Source organism: Rattus rattus, chromosome 2 (assembly GCF_011064425.1).
Source record: "Rattus rattus isolate New Zealand chromosome 2, Rrattus_CSIRO_v1, whole genome shotgun sequence".
In the NCBI taxonomy this organism is placed as follows: domain Eukaryota; kingdom Metazoa; phylum Chordata; class Mammalia; order Rodentia; family Muridae; genus Rattus; species Rattus rattus.
Genome location: NC_046155.1, coordinates 10387284 through 10404448, shown reverse-complemented (window position 1 = coordinate 10404448; position 17165 = coordinate 10387284). Strand labels below are relative to the sequence as shown.

Here is a 17165-nt window from a genome sequence, read left to right as displayed (position 1 = left end):
CTCACGAGGCTGTGGAACTGTACCCAGGATGGTTTGGCGCCCTTTTCCCAAAGGCATCTGTGTGAGTCTGCTTTTCACTGATGTGATAAGGCATCTGAGAAAGTCAACTCACGAGGAGCAAGGTTTTGCATTTTACCTCACTGTTTCAGAGCTGCCGACTCATGGTTCATCACTCCCTTGCTTCAGGAGTACTGTGAGGCAGATGTCATGACAGAGCAAAACTGCTCACCTCACAGAGCCAGAAAGCAGAGAGAGTAGAGAGACCGGAGTCCCAGTGTCCTTTTCCAGCTCATGCCTTGAGTGTCTGTCATACCTTGCTTCTCCTACGCCCTCCCTCCCAAGAGTTCTAGCACCTCCTAGCAACCCAGCCTTTGGCACTCATCCCCTGAAGGACTTTTAAGAACCAAACCAGCAACGTATCTGTCTGGGCAGTGACAAGCTGCCTGTGTCCAAGGGCCCGCAGTTAGAAAACAACTGTGTATCTCTTAATTTCCCTGGAACTATCACCATTCTCTTTCTTTTCTTTTCTTTTTTTTTTTTTTTTTTTTTTTTTTTTTGTTTTTTGTTTGTTTTTTTTGGTTTTTCGGTTTTTGGCCAAAGGGCAAAGAAAAGCAGTCAGGTGACCTTCCTCTGTCACTCTGCTCAGGCCCTGCAGTGAAACCCAGGCTTGTCCACTCCTCAGTTCCTGCCCTCACTGCCTAGCAGTGGGAAGAGTGCTCACCACACAACGGGAAGGTAGTAGATGAAGGAGGAACACTTCGATCAGAGGACACTGTGCACTGACCTGCCCCCCATACACACACACACACACACACACACACACACACACACACACACACACACAAGCAGACTAGCGAGCGTACGCACACACACACAAATGTCCCGGGAAGGGCAGGGCGTGTACACCGTGTCTACTTCTAAGATTCTTGAAGATAACATGCAGTCCTGTAAGTGTCTGTAACTTTCTGTAGAGAAACCTAGCAGCCACTATTTAAACCCAGTGACCTGGCCAGTGTCCTTGTAAGCAGGGACCTGGGGCACACCAACGAGCATGAGGAACTCACACACATAGAGGAAAGGCTGTGTGAGAACATGGCAGGAAGTTAGGAGGGGAGCCTGAGAAGAAATCAGGCCCGAGGTCATCTCGAACTTAAACTTGCAGTCTCCAACTGTGAGAAAATAAATACCTCACTTAAGCAGCCGATGTTTGGTGTTTTATTACAGCAGTCAGGGTGGCTATAACTGCCAGAAATGTGTAATCTAATTCCCGGATCTAATCAGAAAAAAGCACCAGGCAAATCCACACAGCGAATAGTTGGTCCAAAAGCCAAGGGCATGAATGACAAGGAAGACAGGTGGACTGTCCCCACCAGAGAAGGCAAACCTAATCCTGGATGAAATCCCAGACTAGGAAACACTTGTCTTCTGCTATGAAAGTATTTGGGGGGAGGAGGACCAGAGGAAGGTCCAAGACCAGGTGTAGACCAGGCTGGCCTTGAACTCAGAGATCTGCCTGAACTCTCTCTGTCTCTCTCTGTCTCTCTCTGTCTCTCTCTGTCTCTGTCTCTGTCTCTCTCTCTCTCTCCCTCTCTCCTCTCTCCCCTCTGCCCTCTCCCCTCTGCCCCTCTGCCCTCTGCCCTCTGCCCCTCTGCCCCTCTGCCCCTCTGCCCCTCTGCCCCTCTGCCCCTCTGCCTCTGCCCCTGCCATGCTGGGATTAAAGGCACGAGCCACCCTCGCTATAATCTTTGGGATTGGAGGAGAGGGCTCAGTCATTAAATAATTTGCCTGACAAGAACAAGAATCTGAGTTCAATCCTGAGAACCCAAGTTAAAAGTCCAGGCATGGTGGTGAGCATTTGTAATCCCAGTGCTGGGAATGCAAAGACAAGTAGGTCTACAGCCCAGCCTGAACGATAGACGTGGTGAGTTCCAGGTGTTTCTTAATAAAACAGGATAGATGGTTTCGGAGAATGACACCCAAGATTGATCTCTGGCCTCCGTATGTACCAGGGTCTCCTGCAGGAGGACAAGCACCAGGAACTGCACTCCCAGCTCTGGTTTTGTTTTGTTGTTGTTGTTTTGCTTGTTTGGTTTTTTTTTTTTTTCAATTTATTTATATGACTACACTGTCACTGTCTTCAGACACACCAGAAGAGGGCATTACAGATGGTTGCAAGCCACCACGTGATTGCTAGGAATTGAACTCAGGACCTCTGGAAGAGCAGTCAGTGCTCTTAACCACTGAGCCATCTCTCCAGCCCTGCTTGGGAGGCTTTTTTTTTTTTTTTTTTTGAGACAGGATTTCTCTGTGTATCCCCGGTTATTCTAGAACTCACTATGTAGACCAGGCTGGCCTAAACTCACAGAGCTCCACCTGCCTCTACCTCTGTAGTGCTGAGATTAAAAGTGTGTACCACCATGCTGGCTTGACGGCAATCGTTACAAATCAGCTTTCCTTCACAACCCCTTGACATTTGCAGAGAGAGAGAGAGAGAGAGAGAGAGAGAGAGAGAGAGAGAGAGAGAGGTGTGAGTCTTTATCAAAACAAATGTTACGTAATGAAGTTTATAGATTAGACAAATGTGCTTCAACCAGTGTTGATTTCCTGATTTTGATCAGTTTACCATAGATACATCCTTTTAAAAGGAAATGTACATTCAAGTAATTAGAGGTGCTTTGCACAGTCTGAAGAATGATCTGAGATAGCCGTGCTCTTGGTTTTGACCAAGTGAGTCTAGGTGCACAGCAAAAGCAAAAGAATAAACAATAAGGAGCAGATCAACAGCGGCAACGACAGCAAAGCACCATCAAACCGGACGCTCAGAGCATCCAGCAGAGAGTAGTCCAAAAGAGAACAAGAACACACAGTAACATCATTGGTCCCATCATCTTCCAGCAGGAAATGATGGGGACACCCCACTGAGGCAGGCAGCTGGAGTCCCCAGTTCCAAGAATCCCAGGAAGAACACAGAAGCCCCACTTGGCTGAAACTTCCAAACAAAGGGTCACATAGCAACAGATGCCTACCGTCACGGCCAGCACGTACAGACATCCAGCAGAAAACAAGTGGGGGGCCCTGCCGAACAGTCAGTCGTGTTAGCGCCTACCACTGCGTGCAGCAGTACCACACTCTCTCTCTCATGGCAGGCATTTTTATATTGTGGGATAAGAAGTGGTAGCCTCAGCTGGAATAATTTATGGTCTAGTTAGTCATCAGAGTGCACTGCTTTTATTCCCGGACTGTTTGATGTTTTCCTTTCTCCTTGTTAGAGTTGAGGATCAGCCTAACCCAGGTCAGGGGATTTTGGAGGCACTTGACACAAACATGTTTGGGTCTGAAATGGGAGGGGGAAGCTACCCTCACTTCCAGAGCCAGTTTCTCAGTGAACAACTTACCAACATAATTAACGTGCATGACAAGAGGTAAAGAAGAATCCATTCACACAACTCAAATAGCACAGAAGAAAACGTGTTGCATACACACAAATGTGTACACATAGATACTCAAAGCAAGGGGCTGGGGATTTAGCTCAGTGGTAGAGAGCTTGCCTAGCAAGCACAAGGCCCTGGGTTCGGTCCCCAGCTCCGGGGGTGGAAAAAAAAAAAGATAACTCAAAGCAAGCAGGGGCTAGAACAGATGCAAACAAGTTCTTTCCTGTGAACTTGAAAAGCCTGGGTTTGCTTTTGTTGTTATTTGTTTGTTTGTTTGTTTGTTTGTTTGTTTGACAGGGTTTCTCTTAGTAGCCCTGGCTGTCCCAGAACTCATGGAGTTAAAGGCCTGCGCCATGACTGCCTGAGATCATTTTAAAGTGACCAGTTTACAACTGGGCATCATTCCTGTAGAAGAGCCCACTTTCCTGGCAGCTTTTCCTCCTCATCTTCTCCCCATCTCCACCATTCTCTGTCAAGCTCTTAAGGTGTATTGTTGTGTTGTATTGTGTGGTTTGTTTAGTTGTTATTATTTGGTTGTTGTTGTTTGATGCAGTCTTACATAACCCAGTCTGGCCTCAAACTTGTTATATTACAATGATTGCTATATTGCTCTATGACCTTGAAATCCTGATCCTCCTGCCTCCACCTTCAAAAGAGTGTCAAGGTTACAGCCATCACCTCCAGTTTATCTGGTGCTGGGGACTGAATCTGGGGCTAATATTTATTTATTTATTTTAAATATATTATTTATTTAATGTATATGAGGACGCTGTAGCTGTCTTCAGACACACCAGAAGAGGGCATCAGATCCCATTACAGATGGTTGTGAGCCACCATGTGGTTGCTGGGAATTGAACTCAGGACCTCTGGGAGAGCAATCAATGCTCTTAACCACTGAACCATCCCTCCAGCCCTTATTTATTTATTTAATGTGTGTGAGTGTCTTGCCTGCATCTATGTATGTGTACCACAAACATGCTTGATACTCATGAAGATCAGAAGAGATTTTGGATCCACTGGAATTGGAGTTGTGGATGAGTGTAAACCATGTGGATCCTGGGAACTAAACCCAGGTCCTCTGCAAGAATAAAGAGCGTTTTTCACCGCAGAGCCATCTCTCCTATCCAAGACCCTATTCTTGAAGTCAACTTCCCTTCAGAAACACTTCCAGGAGCTCCATTCCACCCCACCCTACTCTAGGTGGGTACCTCTCCTTACAATGCTCAGACAGCCACCAGAGCCAGGAATTTAGTCTTGCATTAAGTCATTGCCACATACAATGCAATATACCCATCATGGGTCTCTTTCCATCTTCTTGCTCACCCTGCCAGATAGAATAACTTTTCAACTCTAGTTCTCAAAGGAGAAGCCTGAGGCTTGTCGGGGAAGGGGAGGATGGCACAGCCAGGTCACAAGTAGGAAGCCATAGCAGCTAGATTGCAGCCAGTATGTAACTACATGTTCTCTGCAGAGCAAGGGAACCACAAGCACTACTGACCCATGTTACCAGCCCTCACTGAGAGAAACTCTGCTGGGCTCTGGGAGAATTGGTACCCTGAAGGGAGGTTGATAGCATCCCTCAGAGGATGGGGGAAAGTGAGGAGGTAGCACAGGCTTGCTACCGCCTGTCCGTTCTTGTGTGTTCATAGATATTATCTCTTACAATTGCTGAACAGAAAACCAAGATGACATTAGGTGATTGGCAACCCCTCGCCACTTTCCCTGTAACTGATACCTTCTAATAGTACCTGGCTTTTTTTTTTTTTTTTGTCAATAAACCTGGTAGATACATCCGCTAAGCTTTCCTGGTAGCTATCTAGGATGCCATGTTTATTCCATTATCTAGTCTTATTTTATGTTATTTTACTTATTATGTTTGAACACCGCTTCTCAGAGATGCTTGGCACTAAAGGTGTTTTATTTTTGTGTGTGCATGTGTGTTCTGTGAGTGCTCATGCATGAGTAGAGGCCAGAGCAGGATGTCCGGTATCCCACTGTCTTAGTTTGTTTTCTGACACTGTGATAAACAGCAGGACCAAAAGCAACTTGGGGAAGAAAAGGTTTATTTCATTTTATACTTACAGGTATTAAACAGTACATCCGTGGGGGAAGTCAGGACAGGAAGAAACCACGGGGGAATGCTGCTTATTAGCTTGCTCCTCGTGGCTTGCTCAGCTTAGATTTTTAGAACCAGGACCACCTGCCCCAGGGATAGCAACACCCACAGTGGCCTGGGCCCTCCTGTGTCAATCGCCAATCAAGAAAATTCCCCTACAGGTCGATCTGATGGGGGCATCTGTTCAATTGAGATTTCTGCTTCCAGATGACTCTAACTTACGTCAAGTTGGTGGGAAATGAACCAGCACACCTATTCATTACTGTGCCTTATTCCCTTTGGAAGGGATCTCTCCGTGGATCTGGAGCTGGGCTAGCAACCAGAAACTCCCAGTAATCCTTTTATCTCAATCCCAAGAGTGATGGGGTTACAAACACCTAGCTTTGTACACGGGCGCTGGGGGTTTGAACTCAGATCATCATACTTGCATAGCAAGCACTCTCACCGAATGAGCCTCCATATTTCTTTCTTCCTTTGTTTCTTTCTTTCTGTTTTATGTCTTTTGAAATGTTTGCATTCTTCTGGGGACGGCACCCTAGACTAAACAGAAATTTCACTTGTGTCTCATGCCCATGTTACGCACATAGCCTAGAGGTGTTCTTGGTAGGAGTGGTCTTGTTTAGTTTTGTTTTTGAGACTGGGTCTCCCTCTGTAGTCCAGGCTGCCTTCAAACTCATGATCTTCAAGCCTCAGTCCCGTGTGCTGGGACTACAGGCATGTACCACCATGTGAACCCAGCAACTGGATCTTGATTTGTTCCGGATCATGTGCATGGTGTGTGACTCATCACAAGGTCAAGAACAGATTTCCACTTTTGCCGCCATATTGGTGCTCAGAATATTCCAGACACTTGTGCATCTGGGATTTTGCATTTTCACAATGAGAGGATGTAATAGCTAAGGATTAACTCAGAACCCTGAGAGGTGCTACCACCAAGCTCACCACCCACCACCATGCATACCACCAGCTCTGCCGGGAGCTGGGGTTGAGTGGGGGCAGGAAGTAACCTTGTATTCAGTCCCCAGCGTCCTGACAGGCAGAAGGAGACCTTGGAAGGATACCTGGGCAGGAAGCTCCCACACTGATGTGAGACTCAGGGAGCACCCAGCCAGTGGACTGAAGCATTCAGGAGTATGACTGCTGGCTATAGCCTGCCTGCAGCCTCTTTGCTAGAAATCCCTGGGTAGTGCCAGCTGCCACAGAAAATTGGTGAGGGGTCAAGGGCAGCTTTCTGAAGATCCTTGATAGACCCAGGATGGAACGGGCCTTCCCCTGCTGCAGGGGAAGGAGTTTCTCCATAGCCCCTTGTAAGCTAAGCAGCTGCTTCCCCAGGTGGATCCCCTTGGCCCCCAGAGGCTACCACTTCCTGCCTGATCCATATAAAGGCCTGGCCCCAAGCTGGCCAATGGGGAACTCACAGGGGTTGTTGTGGGTGTCTGTGGTGACAGACAGGAGCCTCCATCATGGCCTGGGGTTGTTTTGTGGTCCTGCTTCTGCTGATGGCAGCTCCCCTGAGATTGGGTCAGGATCTGCATCTCAAGCCTGGCTTTGAATACAGCTATGACTGTGGGGTACAGGGCATGCAGCTGCTGGTGTTCCCCAGGCCAAACCAGACTATCCAATTCAAGGTGCTGGGTAAGTGCTGACAGACACCCGTCCCAACTTCCCATGCCCAGTCCCAATTCCAGCCTGCTGCAAAGAAGGAGCTAGACCTCTTCCTAGAAGCAGGAACTGGAAGAGTAGAGGCCAGCCATTCAGAGGACTGCAAAAACCAGCCTCTTGCCGGTCACACGCAGAGATGGAAAGCAACCACCAGAGCAGGCTTTCCTGTGCCCTGTGCACAGCAATCACCTGTAGGAAAGATAGGCTCTGACTCAAAAATGCTGGGCTCTGAACTTCCAGCTGTAAGCTTCCGGGTCCACAGAACACCCTCGGGGTGTGATTTAATGTAGGGAATGGGGGGGGGGTTCTGTGTGACAATTTGAACCTCACTTTTAGAGCAGCCTCTGAAAGGAGGGAAAGATATCACACACTCACACACACATACACACACTCTTGCCCTGTGCACTCTAAAGGAAGGGTGGGGGCAGGCCCAGAGGGCGGGGTGGGGGGCTGGTGCCGTTCTGAGCTAACAAAGCAAGTGAGCATTTAGCAGGTGTCCCCAAATGAGTGAGAGAGCCGGTTAGGATGACAAGGAAGCGTCAGTCTCTCACTCTGCCCTCATTCCTCTCCTCATTGCGTGTGTCTGAGAAAGCTCTGGCTCCGGATGCCTCAGCCAAGGCACAAGGCTAACTAAACTTAAAACTGTGAGGTGCTCAGTCTGTGCCTGACACACTGTGAACACTCCTGTATCCCAGCTACAAAGAGCCAATGGCAGAAGTGAGAACCAAAACCAGAGAGGGAAGACACTTGCCTACAGCCACACAGCTGAGCTAGCAGGCAAAACTGGGTGTTAGAACAAGCTTGCCCGAGAGTTCCAGCAGCCTCTTGCCCTGCAGCACCTGAGGCTCCCTTCTTCATCTCCTCCCCCTTCCCAGATGAATTTGGGAACCGGTTTGAGGTGAATAACTGCTCTATCTGCTACCACTGGGTGATCAGTGAGGCCCAGAAGCCCGCAGTGTTCTCAGCTGATTACAAAGGTTGCCACGTGCTGGAGAAGGTAAGGACAGAGTCACACATGCGAGGACGGAAGGAGCTTGTCCTAACAGCCCCCTCATAACCAGAGAAGCATAGAGTCTATGAGGGGTGGGGAGTAGGCAGGTGACAGATTCGATCCTGAGATATCCCACAAATCGGCTCCCTCTCTACCAGGGCTGCCCAGCTTCCATTAACACCAGCCATCCTGGGTGGCAACCGCTCCAGGGTCGGGTGTAGTCAACAGCCAGGCACCATGCTCTGGCCTCCAGCCCAGCACTCACGCTCACCTGAAGTGTCAGGTGGCCATACTCAGTTGCTCTCTGTGGCCCTCTCACCAGCAGGATGGGCGTTTCCACCTGAGGGTGTTCATACAAGCCGTACTACCCAATGGCCGTGTGGATACAGCACAAGATGTCACTCTGATCTGTCCCAAACCAGACCACATCTTGACTCCAGAGCCCTACCTGGCACCACCCACCACACCTCAGCCTTTTATACCTCATATTTTTGCCCTTCACCCCATCTCTGACCACACCTTGACTGGGTCTGGCCACACTGGTCTCACTACATTGTACCCAGAGACCCATCCAACTCCCGCTCCACCATCCTCAGAACCTGGACCTGTTGGACCCACCGTGCCTCAGTCCCAGTGGGGCACCTTGGGGTCCTGGGAATTGACTGAGCTGGATTCTATAGGTATGTGAGCCTCCTCTGTGTGTACATGCCTGTGTCTCGGGACCTTTGGGCTCTAAGCAGTCATTTCCTCACTGCTCTGTCACCAACCCTAGGTACCCATCTGCTCCAGGAGCGATGTCAGGTAGCCTCTGGGCACATCCCCTGCATGGTAAAAGGTAGTTCTGAGGAAGCCTGTCAGCAGGCCGGCTGCTGCTATGACAACACCAAAGAAGTGCCCTGTTACTATGGCAACACAGGTACAACCTCTCATCCCAAGCATGCTCTTGTTGGTCCTGGCATAGCACGTCTGCCTTCCATCTAGCAGAAGTGCCTTGTATGCAGTCTGAGAGAACCCAGCTCCCAGGTAGACGCAACCACCCTCATTTAGGAAGAGCACCTGCCCCAGGGGAGTTAGGTCCCCTTCTTACAGACCCTGACCTCCATCTGTAGCATTTATCAACCCTTTGCTCTGTCAGCTCCTAGGGCATTTGCTTAGGCCAAAGATGGGAAGAACAATGTCCAGATCCCTTGATTCCTGACTAGTGGTCAAATATTGTCACTCCCAGAGCCCTTCCCCTGTCCCTGAGCTGGAGAGACACTGAATCCCAAAGTCCTGATCTACCTCTTGGATCTGCCTTTGTCCTAGTCACTCTCCAGTGTTTCAGAAGTGGCTACTTTACCTTGGTCATGTCGCAAGAAACAGCCTTGACACACGGGGTCATGCTGGACAATGTCCACCTAGCCTATGCCCCCAACGGATGCCCCCCTACCCAGAAGACAAGTGCTTTTGTGGTTTTCCATGTCCCTCTTACCCTCTGTGGAACAGCAATCCAGGTAGGAGTGGACCTTAGGCTGGAGGGTGAGCCCCACTTCCTGAGGGGCATCACTGGCCCCCTCCATCCTCTGTGGCATCATGGACCCAGGTAGGGGTGAGATGCACGTTGGAAGTGAGTTCCACTGCTGGGGAGCCTCACTCACTACCTCTTCCTCAGGTGGTTGGTAAGCAGCTCGTCTATGAGAACCAGCTGGTGTCTAACATTGAGGTCCAAACGGGACCACAGGGTTCCATCACTCGGGATGGTGTCTTCCGGTGAGAGGTAGCTGGGTTACAGACCTGGGTGTAGGGTGTGAGGTCATAGGATGTGAGAGTAGTGTCAGGGTCCAAGTGTCTTTTGCTTTAGCACAAAGTACTATGGCCCAGAGGTAGGGGACACAATTCTATAGCACGCTTTAAGCTTTTGGACTTAAGTGCTCGAGGCAGCCAGTTTCAGCATGGCATCAAGGACTTTGGGGGATCAGAGAAATACAGGGGGACAGACAGCGTCTGTTGAGATTAGGCTAAAAGGAGCACAAGACAACAGTGAGGCCTTCAAGGCTGGTGCTATTACTACAGCTGTATAGCACACCATCAGCGGGCATTCGGCATGGGACCCTGGAGGCACGGATCAGTGACCCCATGGCACTCAGGCTACAAAAGGAGACACTGTTAGGCTAGTTGTAAGGACAAGCAAGGCCCTGAGACACAGTCCTGTGGCCTCCAATGGGCCAGTCACTAGAGCCTCTCAATGGGGCAAAAGAAGAAACGAGGCTTAGGCATATTAAAGGCTTTTTCATGGCTCCACAATCCAGGGTTCTCCCCACCACACTTCAGAGACCTCAAGTGCCAGGACACAGCCCTGTTGTCTTGATACTGTGGTACCTGGCACCTAGAGTAGGGCCTGGGGTAGCCAATTCAAGCTGTCCGGGGCAGACTAGGTGGGCAGAAGAGCAGAAAACGGTGAACAATGAGGTCACGGGCCCTCTGCACCCTGTGGAGGAAGCTGTCTGCTGCAGCCATTGTTGGGATGTTGGTGATTAAGTAAACAGGTTGCTCTGACTTATGGTCTCCCCCAACCTCTCATTCTTGGACTTTTAGGCTTCATGTTCGCTGTATCTTCAATGCTAGTGATTTCCTGCCCATCCGGGCATCTATCTTCTCACCACAACCACCTGCCCCTGTGACCCAGTCTGGACCCCTGAGGCTGGAGCTGAGGATTGCCACGGGTACAGTCCCCCACCCCACCTGCTACTTTCCCTTCCTGCCTCTAATGCCTTGGTACAGTCTGTCCTAGGTTCACAAGCCCCTCTCTCTGCAGATAAGACTTTCAGCTCCTACTACCAGGGGAGTGACTATCCTCTTGTGAGACTGCTCCAGGAACCAGTCTACATAGAGGTCCGTCTCCTGCAGAGAACTGATCCTGGTCTGGCTCTCATGCTTCATCAGTGCTGGGCCACACCCTCTGCCAGCCCCTTTGAGCAGCCCCAATGGCCCATTCTGTCAGATGGGTGAGTGGTAGCAGATGACGAAGCTGCACCCCAGAGGGTGGGGGGGTTCTGCCTGCCACAGCTCCTTAAAGAGGCTTTTGGACTTCTCTTCAATCCAGGTGTCCTTTCAAGGGTGACAACTACAGAACACAAATGGTGGCTGCAGACAGGGCAACGCTGCCCTTCTGGTCTCACTATCAGCGCTTCACCATCGCCACCTTCACTCTCCTTGACTCCAGCTCCCAGAATGCCCTTCGGGGACAGGTTGGTTAGGAAGACCTTTTTTGTTGTTTCTCATGTCCCATGCTACCTGCTGAGTGATAGTTAGCTGGTCACCACATCCTTCCCGCACCCTGCAAGCTAGTGCTGAGATCCCAGCTGTTTCAAGTGTTGGGGAAAACGAGGTCTTCAGAACGCTGACCCACACACAATTTAGGATGGGAAGAGGTAGCTGACGCCATGGCTCAGAAGGTAAAGGTAATTACTGCTGAGTCTGCTGACCTAAGTTCAATCCCTGGGTGGAGCCACATTGTGACAGAGAGACCTGGCTCCCAGGATCTGTCTCCGGCCCTCACGTGTGTGCTGTGGCCTGCACGTTCCTCTACATACACACAGATGCGAAACATCGGAACGATAGAAGGAAACACTGACTGTGGCTATAATCAACATGAAATCTCAGCACCAGCTCTGGTGTTTGTTCTTGTGCGGTCTCACATCTGATTCTAGAAATGATAACGTGTGCCTTGGTTTTCTGCTTTGGTGTTTAGCACAATAGCAGCATTTCCAGAAGATAAAAATGGATGTACTTAGAGTCTTTAAACCTTAAGCTTTTCTGTATGGTGTACACATAGCACCACAGGAAACATGCTAGTGTGGTCCAACCCGTGATAGATAGTACAACATGTTCACAGATCTCTCATGCTCTATCCCTGCCCTTAACTAATCAGATGTGGCTGGTCCCACTGGTAGGCAACGCTGAGGGTGGCATCGCTACGTTGCTTGTGTGCTGCTTCCCAAGCCACGAGGCTCTGTCCTTCATGGTTATATGAAGGTGACCATGGCAGACTGACACTGCTTCTGGTCCCCTCCCCTGAGCTGTTTCTGGAAGCAGGGGTGCCTTGTCTTCTCTGCCTCCAGGTATTGTCTGCAGGAGTAAAAAGAGGACAGCAGACATGTTGGCTGGCACTGTGGCCAAACCTTACTTCCTCTGTTAGCTGCTCCTGGGGGCAGAAGGCAAAGGATGGGACAGAGGACTGTAGCTCTCTTGAGGGCCACAGTGCCTGCCTGTAGGGAGTGTCTTCTACTACAGGTTTTGGGGCTCAGGAAGCAGAAGGGCTGAACTCCAAATTGAGAACACCACAGTTTCCATCCCCACCAGTGTAGGGTAGCTGTGGTCATAGTCTCTGCTCACCCATCTCTCTCCCTGCACTAACACAGCCCTGCACCTGAATCTTTCAACACTGCCTCTGTGCTTCCAGCCTAGCTGTACAAACCTAGGCCACCCCTTGACTCTGTTTCTTTCTACCAGGTCTATTTCTTCTGTAGTGCCTCTGCCTGCCACCCTGTGGGGTCCGAGACATGCTCTACTACCTGTGACTCTGAGATAGCAAGTGAGTCTGGGGGTATTTGGGTTTTTTGATACACCTTTGCACCCGTAGCTGCCTCTCAGTAGAGGTTGGAGGCCAGACAGCTTTTCTCCTGGGCAGGGCATCGACGATCCTCTGGTCACCACAATAGCACTATCCGGGCCCTGGACATTGTGAGCTCTCCAGGAGCAGTGGGCTTTGAGGATGCTCCTAAACTGGAGCTTTCAGGTACCAGGGTTTGGGGTGCCCCTGAGGGTCACGGCCCTCTCTATAAAAATGCTGATGAAACAGGGAAGCTCTGGTCGTGTGTAAGGAAGGCAGAGGTATGGTGTAACCTCCACTAAATGAGGAACTAAGTAAAAATTGCCCAGTCCCTTATCTACAGACGGCCTGCTCCAGGCAACCCTCCCCCTGCTTCTCTGACAGGTTCCCTCAGGAACTCCGGTTCAAGACCCTTATTCTGGGTGCTCCAACTGCTGGCCCTCACCCTAGTCCTGGGGGATGGTGTCTTGGTGGGTCTGAGTAGGGCCTGGGCCTAGAAGTTCTGGGAAGGCACCGGAAATTAAATGGGCTCAATAAACCATTGTTTGAAAACTGAAAGCTGATGTGGGGAAGTTATTTACAAAACCTGATGTGTGTCTTTTCCAAGAGTGTGGGGTGTTTGAGGAGGAACAGGGTCTTCTCACTCTACAGCTAAGACTGGTTTTGAACCCAGTGATTCTTCTGCCTCAGCGTGCTGGGATTACAGGGGTGAACCACATGAGAAACTTGTTCCTGGGAGTCAGTAGTGTCCTCTCAGAATCGTGACCCCTATTATACAGTCACGTTATATTTCACCATTTATGGCAGCTTCTCTGTTAAATTACCACAGAGGTGAGATGTTCCTGTCACCCATGATGCCACAGCCACCATCACAGTGAGATGCAGTGCCACAGATATGTATAAGCTTGTGCCGAGTGTATACCAGTAGAGCATGTATATGCAAGCATACACACAGTACAGAATACTTGACTACATCAAAGGACTGAAAACTGACTTACATATTCCCTGTACTACCTTTTTAACCACTATTTTAATCTTTTAACTTTTTTTTAACTTGTACATGTAGAGGTCAGAGGACAACTTTGTGGAGTCATTTCTCTCCTTCCCCCTTGACACGGGTTCTGGGAATTGAACTCGGGTCACTTGCAGAGCAAGTGTCTTTATGTGAGGAAGTCACCTCATGACCTCTGCCACTAATTTATAGTGTAACTCCTGCTTGAAACAACTAAAACCGGACATTCATGCCAGTAGGTTACTCGTGTGTAGCTTTCCAGTCTCAGGTTTACCACATTCCTGACTGGATCAATAGGCTACAGGAAAACCGAGCATGGTGACCCCTGCCTTTAATCCCAGCAGGGGCAGAGCAGGCAGATCTGAGTTTGAGGTCAACATGGTCTACTTCTGACTTTCTGTACAGCCAAGGTCATAAGACTGTCCCAAAAAACTAAAGACTACGTGGAACAATTGACAAAACGTTTTGTTCCTAGGGGAGAGGTGCACATGTGTGGGAGTCAGAAGACACACTATGGGGTCAGTTCTCTCCTTTTACCTTTAAATGAGCACAAGGGATGGAACTCAAGTTGTCGGTTTTGTTTTGTTTTTTTGTTTTTTTGTTTTTTTGTTTTTTTGTTTTTGTGGGCTGAATCCCACTAACCCACACAATGATATCTAATGCCATCCTCAAAGCAACTTAACATATGCCACAGCCTGGCATTTCTCTTTCCCAGGGCAGGGTCTGGAGAGAATGCCACTAGGCAAGGGAAGGTGGTCATTCAGGCACAACAGCAAAAGCAGAGGTGTAGGAGGGAACATTTAAAACCTGGCAGTCAGCAAATAGCAGCTGGGAGCTGATGGCCTGGCAGGAACTTATCTAGATGTGGGTGTCCTCAGAGCACCCGCAAAGCTGCCTTCCCGACCGGAGGAAGTCAGAAGTCCCACGGACAGCAGAATCGTCAAGCCTGAACTAACTCCCCAGTCCCACTGCATCCACCAAAGGATACGGGATGTACACAGCTGACTCCCAGCCTCCCAAAGCCAACCTATGCAGAGCCTACTGGCAGCACAGGGTAGCAACAGGCTGGCCTTGATCTTTCCTGCCACTTGGGAATAGCCACCATCCCATAGGTCAGGGCCAGGCTATGTTCTCATCAATCAATAGCATACTGATTGATGTAGGCTGGGAGGAAAGCCAGTTCAGCAAGGGATACAAGAAGAATCTGGAGAAGCTAGAGAAATCTCTGGGCCTCTGGCAGGGTATGAGCTTAGCTGCCACAAAGGCAACCAGCCAGCCACCCTCATTTGATACAAGGTCCCTTCTCCACCCTAGTTTAGGCTTATTCCACCTTTCCAGGATAAACATGGCCTCCAATACCTGACTCAGGGCATCTTTGCTTCTCCCTGGGCCTTGTGGCAGTTGTTGCACTTCCCTGAGTCTGTTTTATCTTGTTAATGAGACTAGTGTCTAATGCACAGGAATACCAATGCAAACCAGTTGATAAAGAGACCTAGAATCATGTGTGATACCAGCCAGCACTTTCCGGATATTAGCCACTGACTGGAATTTCTCTTCTTCATACTCCAAGCTATTGCTTACTTAGTTTTTTGTTTTTGTTGTTTTTAGTTTTGTTTGGGTTTGAGGTCAAGTCCACAACCAAGACCCGGCACTGGGAAAACTCCATTTTTTTTTCTTTTCTAGAAGAGGCAGCACACCACCAGGAGCGCACCAGCCAGGGCAGGAGACCAGATACTGGCCATAAAGCAAATGTCCCTTCTTGAGGCTGCCTCCCAGCTGTGCCTAGTGACATCATGGCCCAGGCCAGTGGAGGATATATTCATGGCAGGAGAATCAGCATGGCTGGGAGAGAAAGCTGATTCCATCAACTCCTGCCGAGCTGGAGTAGGATTGGCGTCCACACCGTTTAAACAAGAGCATTACTCACCCAACAGGTGCCAGAGGAGTCCCTTCCAAGCTAAAAACAGAACAGTAAATGCTTGAACCATTCTTTTGTTTCCTACTTACCACTGTGTATACACACTGGAGGATAAGGCATGGCATGGTGTATACATGGAGGCCAGAGAGTAACGGTCAGTCAGTTCTCTCCTACCTCTATATGGATTCTGGGGATCAAATCCAGATTGTCTGTCTTACAGACCCAGCACCTGACCCACTGAACCATCTTGCTGACCCCTTATGTTTTTTATTTTTTGAGAAAATTGAATTTTCCTCTTCCCTTTCCTCTTCCCATATAAACCCTTGTTCTTGTGTGTGTGTGTGTGTGTGTGTGTGTGTGTGTAATTATGAAAATGTATAATGTATATTTTGGAGAGCTCACAATCACCACTTAACTAAGCCAGCATCATCTCTAACTACATTCTAAGTATTTATCCTTCTTATTTTTTGACACAGGATCTGCTAGAACCGAGGCCAACCTGATGGCCTTGAACTTCTGAGCCTCCTGCTGAGATTACAGCCCTGTGCCTGATTTCACTCAGTACTGGGTACAGGTAGGGAAATCACTGTCAGCTGAGTGAGCTATGCTCCCAGCCCCAGTGCCTCATCCTGTATCATTTTAAGCATCTGTGTTTTATGGCTTTCTGTTGAACTAGGACACATCTGATCTGTTAGAGGAAACTGGGCCTATCACGTCAGGTATCAAGTGTGAATGCAGTTATGTAAGTGTGGACCTCTTGGCGAGTTGCTTTCTCAGAAGAAATTCTTAGATAGAACTCCTGGGCCAGATAGAAGCCACATCCCTTCTGACTGTGGGCTGAGATCCGCCCTCTCTGCCCCTCCAGATCGTGCACCAGAGGCAGCACTAAAGTGATTCTGCTGTTAGCTTTGCATTTCCATAGCCACTTGCATCTTCAACCTGCTGGGGTCCCTCTCCATTTCTTTGTACATAGAGCATTCAGAAACACAGAGGCTTTGAACTTGTTCATCGTTCCCAGCAACTGGCCATGGGGTTTCCTTCGTGTCCCATTTCCCTCTCATTTTTATCTTTGACTATGGCAGACCTCCTGTAGAACCATAAACATACCCATTTGCCCTTTGCAGCTCTTATTTTACCAGTGCAATGGTTGCTCGGTCCATGAGCACGATTTCTGATAGGGAACTTTGTACTGAATGAAATGGTTTACAGGTTCTGTCAATACCTCCCTCTCCTTTGATAGGGAGGGTTCTGTGGACAAAAACACGTAAACACCACAAAGCTCTCTGCAAAACTAGCTTTCCTACACTGTCAGCACTGTGAGCTGAGTGAGCTATGTTCCCAGAGCCTCATCCTGTATCATTTCAAGCATCTGTGTTTTATAGCTTTCTGTTGAACTCAGTCTCGATGGTGGAAGACACATTCCTAGATACCAAATCTTATGAAT

The 17165-nt window shown here is 49.2% G+C and overlaps 1 protein-coding gene across 2 annotated transcripts; it reads left to right on the top strand.

Annotated features, from left to right (window-relative positions):
- The first annotated feature begins 6975 nt into the window (after positions 1-6975).
- Positions 6976-13346, top strand: Zp1 (zona pellucida glycoprotein 1). 2 transcript variants are annotated; one of them, XM_032895350.1, is made up of 12 exons: positions 6976-7182; positions 8085-8206; positions 8523-8880; positions 8973-9116; positions 9506-9693; positions 9852-9949; positions 10775-10902; positions 10995-11184; positions 11283-11427; positions 12692-12773; positions 12870-12977; positions 13176-13346. In XM_032895350.1, the coding sequence occupies exons 1-12, from the start codon at positions 7011-7013 to the stop codon at positions 13286-13288; spliced, it is 1848 nt and encodes a 615-aa protein (XP_032751241.1). In that variant the 5' UTR covers positions 6976-7010; the 3' UTR covers positions 13289-13346. The 2 variants fall into 2 exon arrangements, with proteins under 2 accessions (XP_032751241.1, XP_032751242.1); XM_032895351.1 differs by having other exon boundaries at positions 7011-7182; positions 8526-8880; positions 13176-13288.
- The last annotated feature ends 3819 nt before the right edge of the window (positions 13347-17165 follow it).

Coding starts and splice junctions, on each gene's coding strand:
- Zp1 (XM_032895350.1), top strand. CDS start 7,011: ATGGCCTGGGGTTGTTTTGTGGTCCTGCTTCTGCTGATGGCAGCTCCC. Junction 8,881..8,972: donor GACTGAGCTGGATTCTATAG/GTATGTGAGCCT, acceptor CACCAACCCTAG/GTACCCATCTGCTCCAGGAG. Junction 12,774..12,869: donor CTGTGACTCTGAGATAGCAA/GTGAGTCTGGGG, acceptor TCTCCTGGGCAG/GGCATCGACGATCCTCTGGT.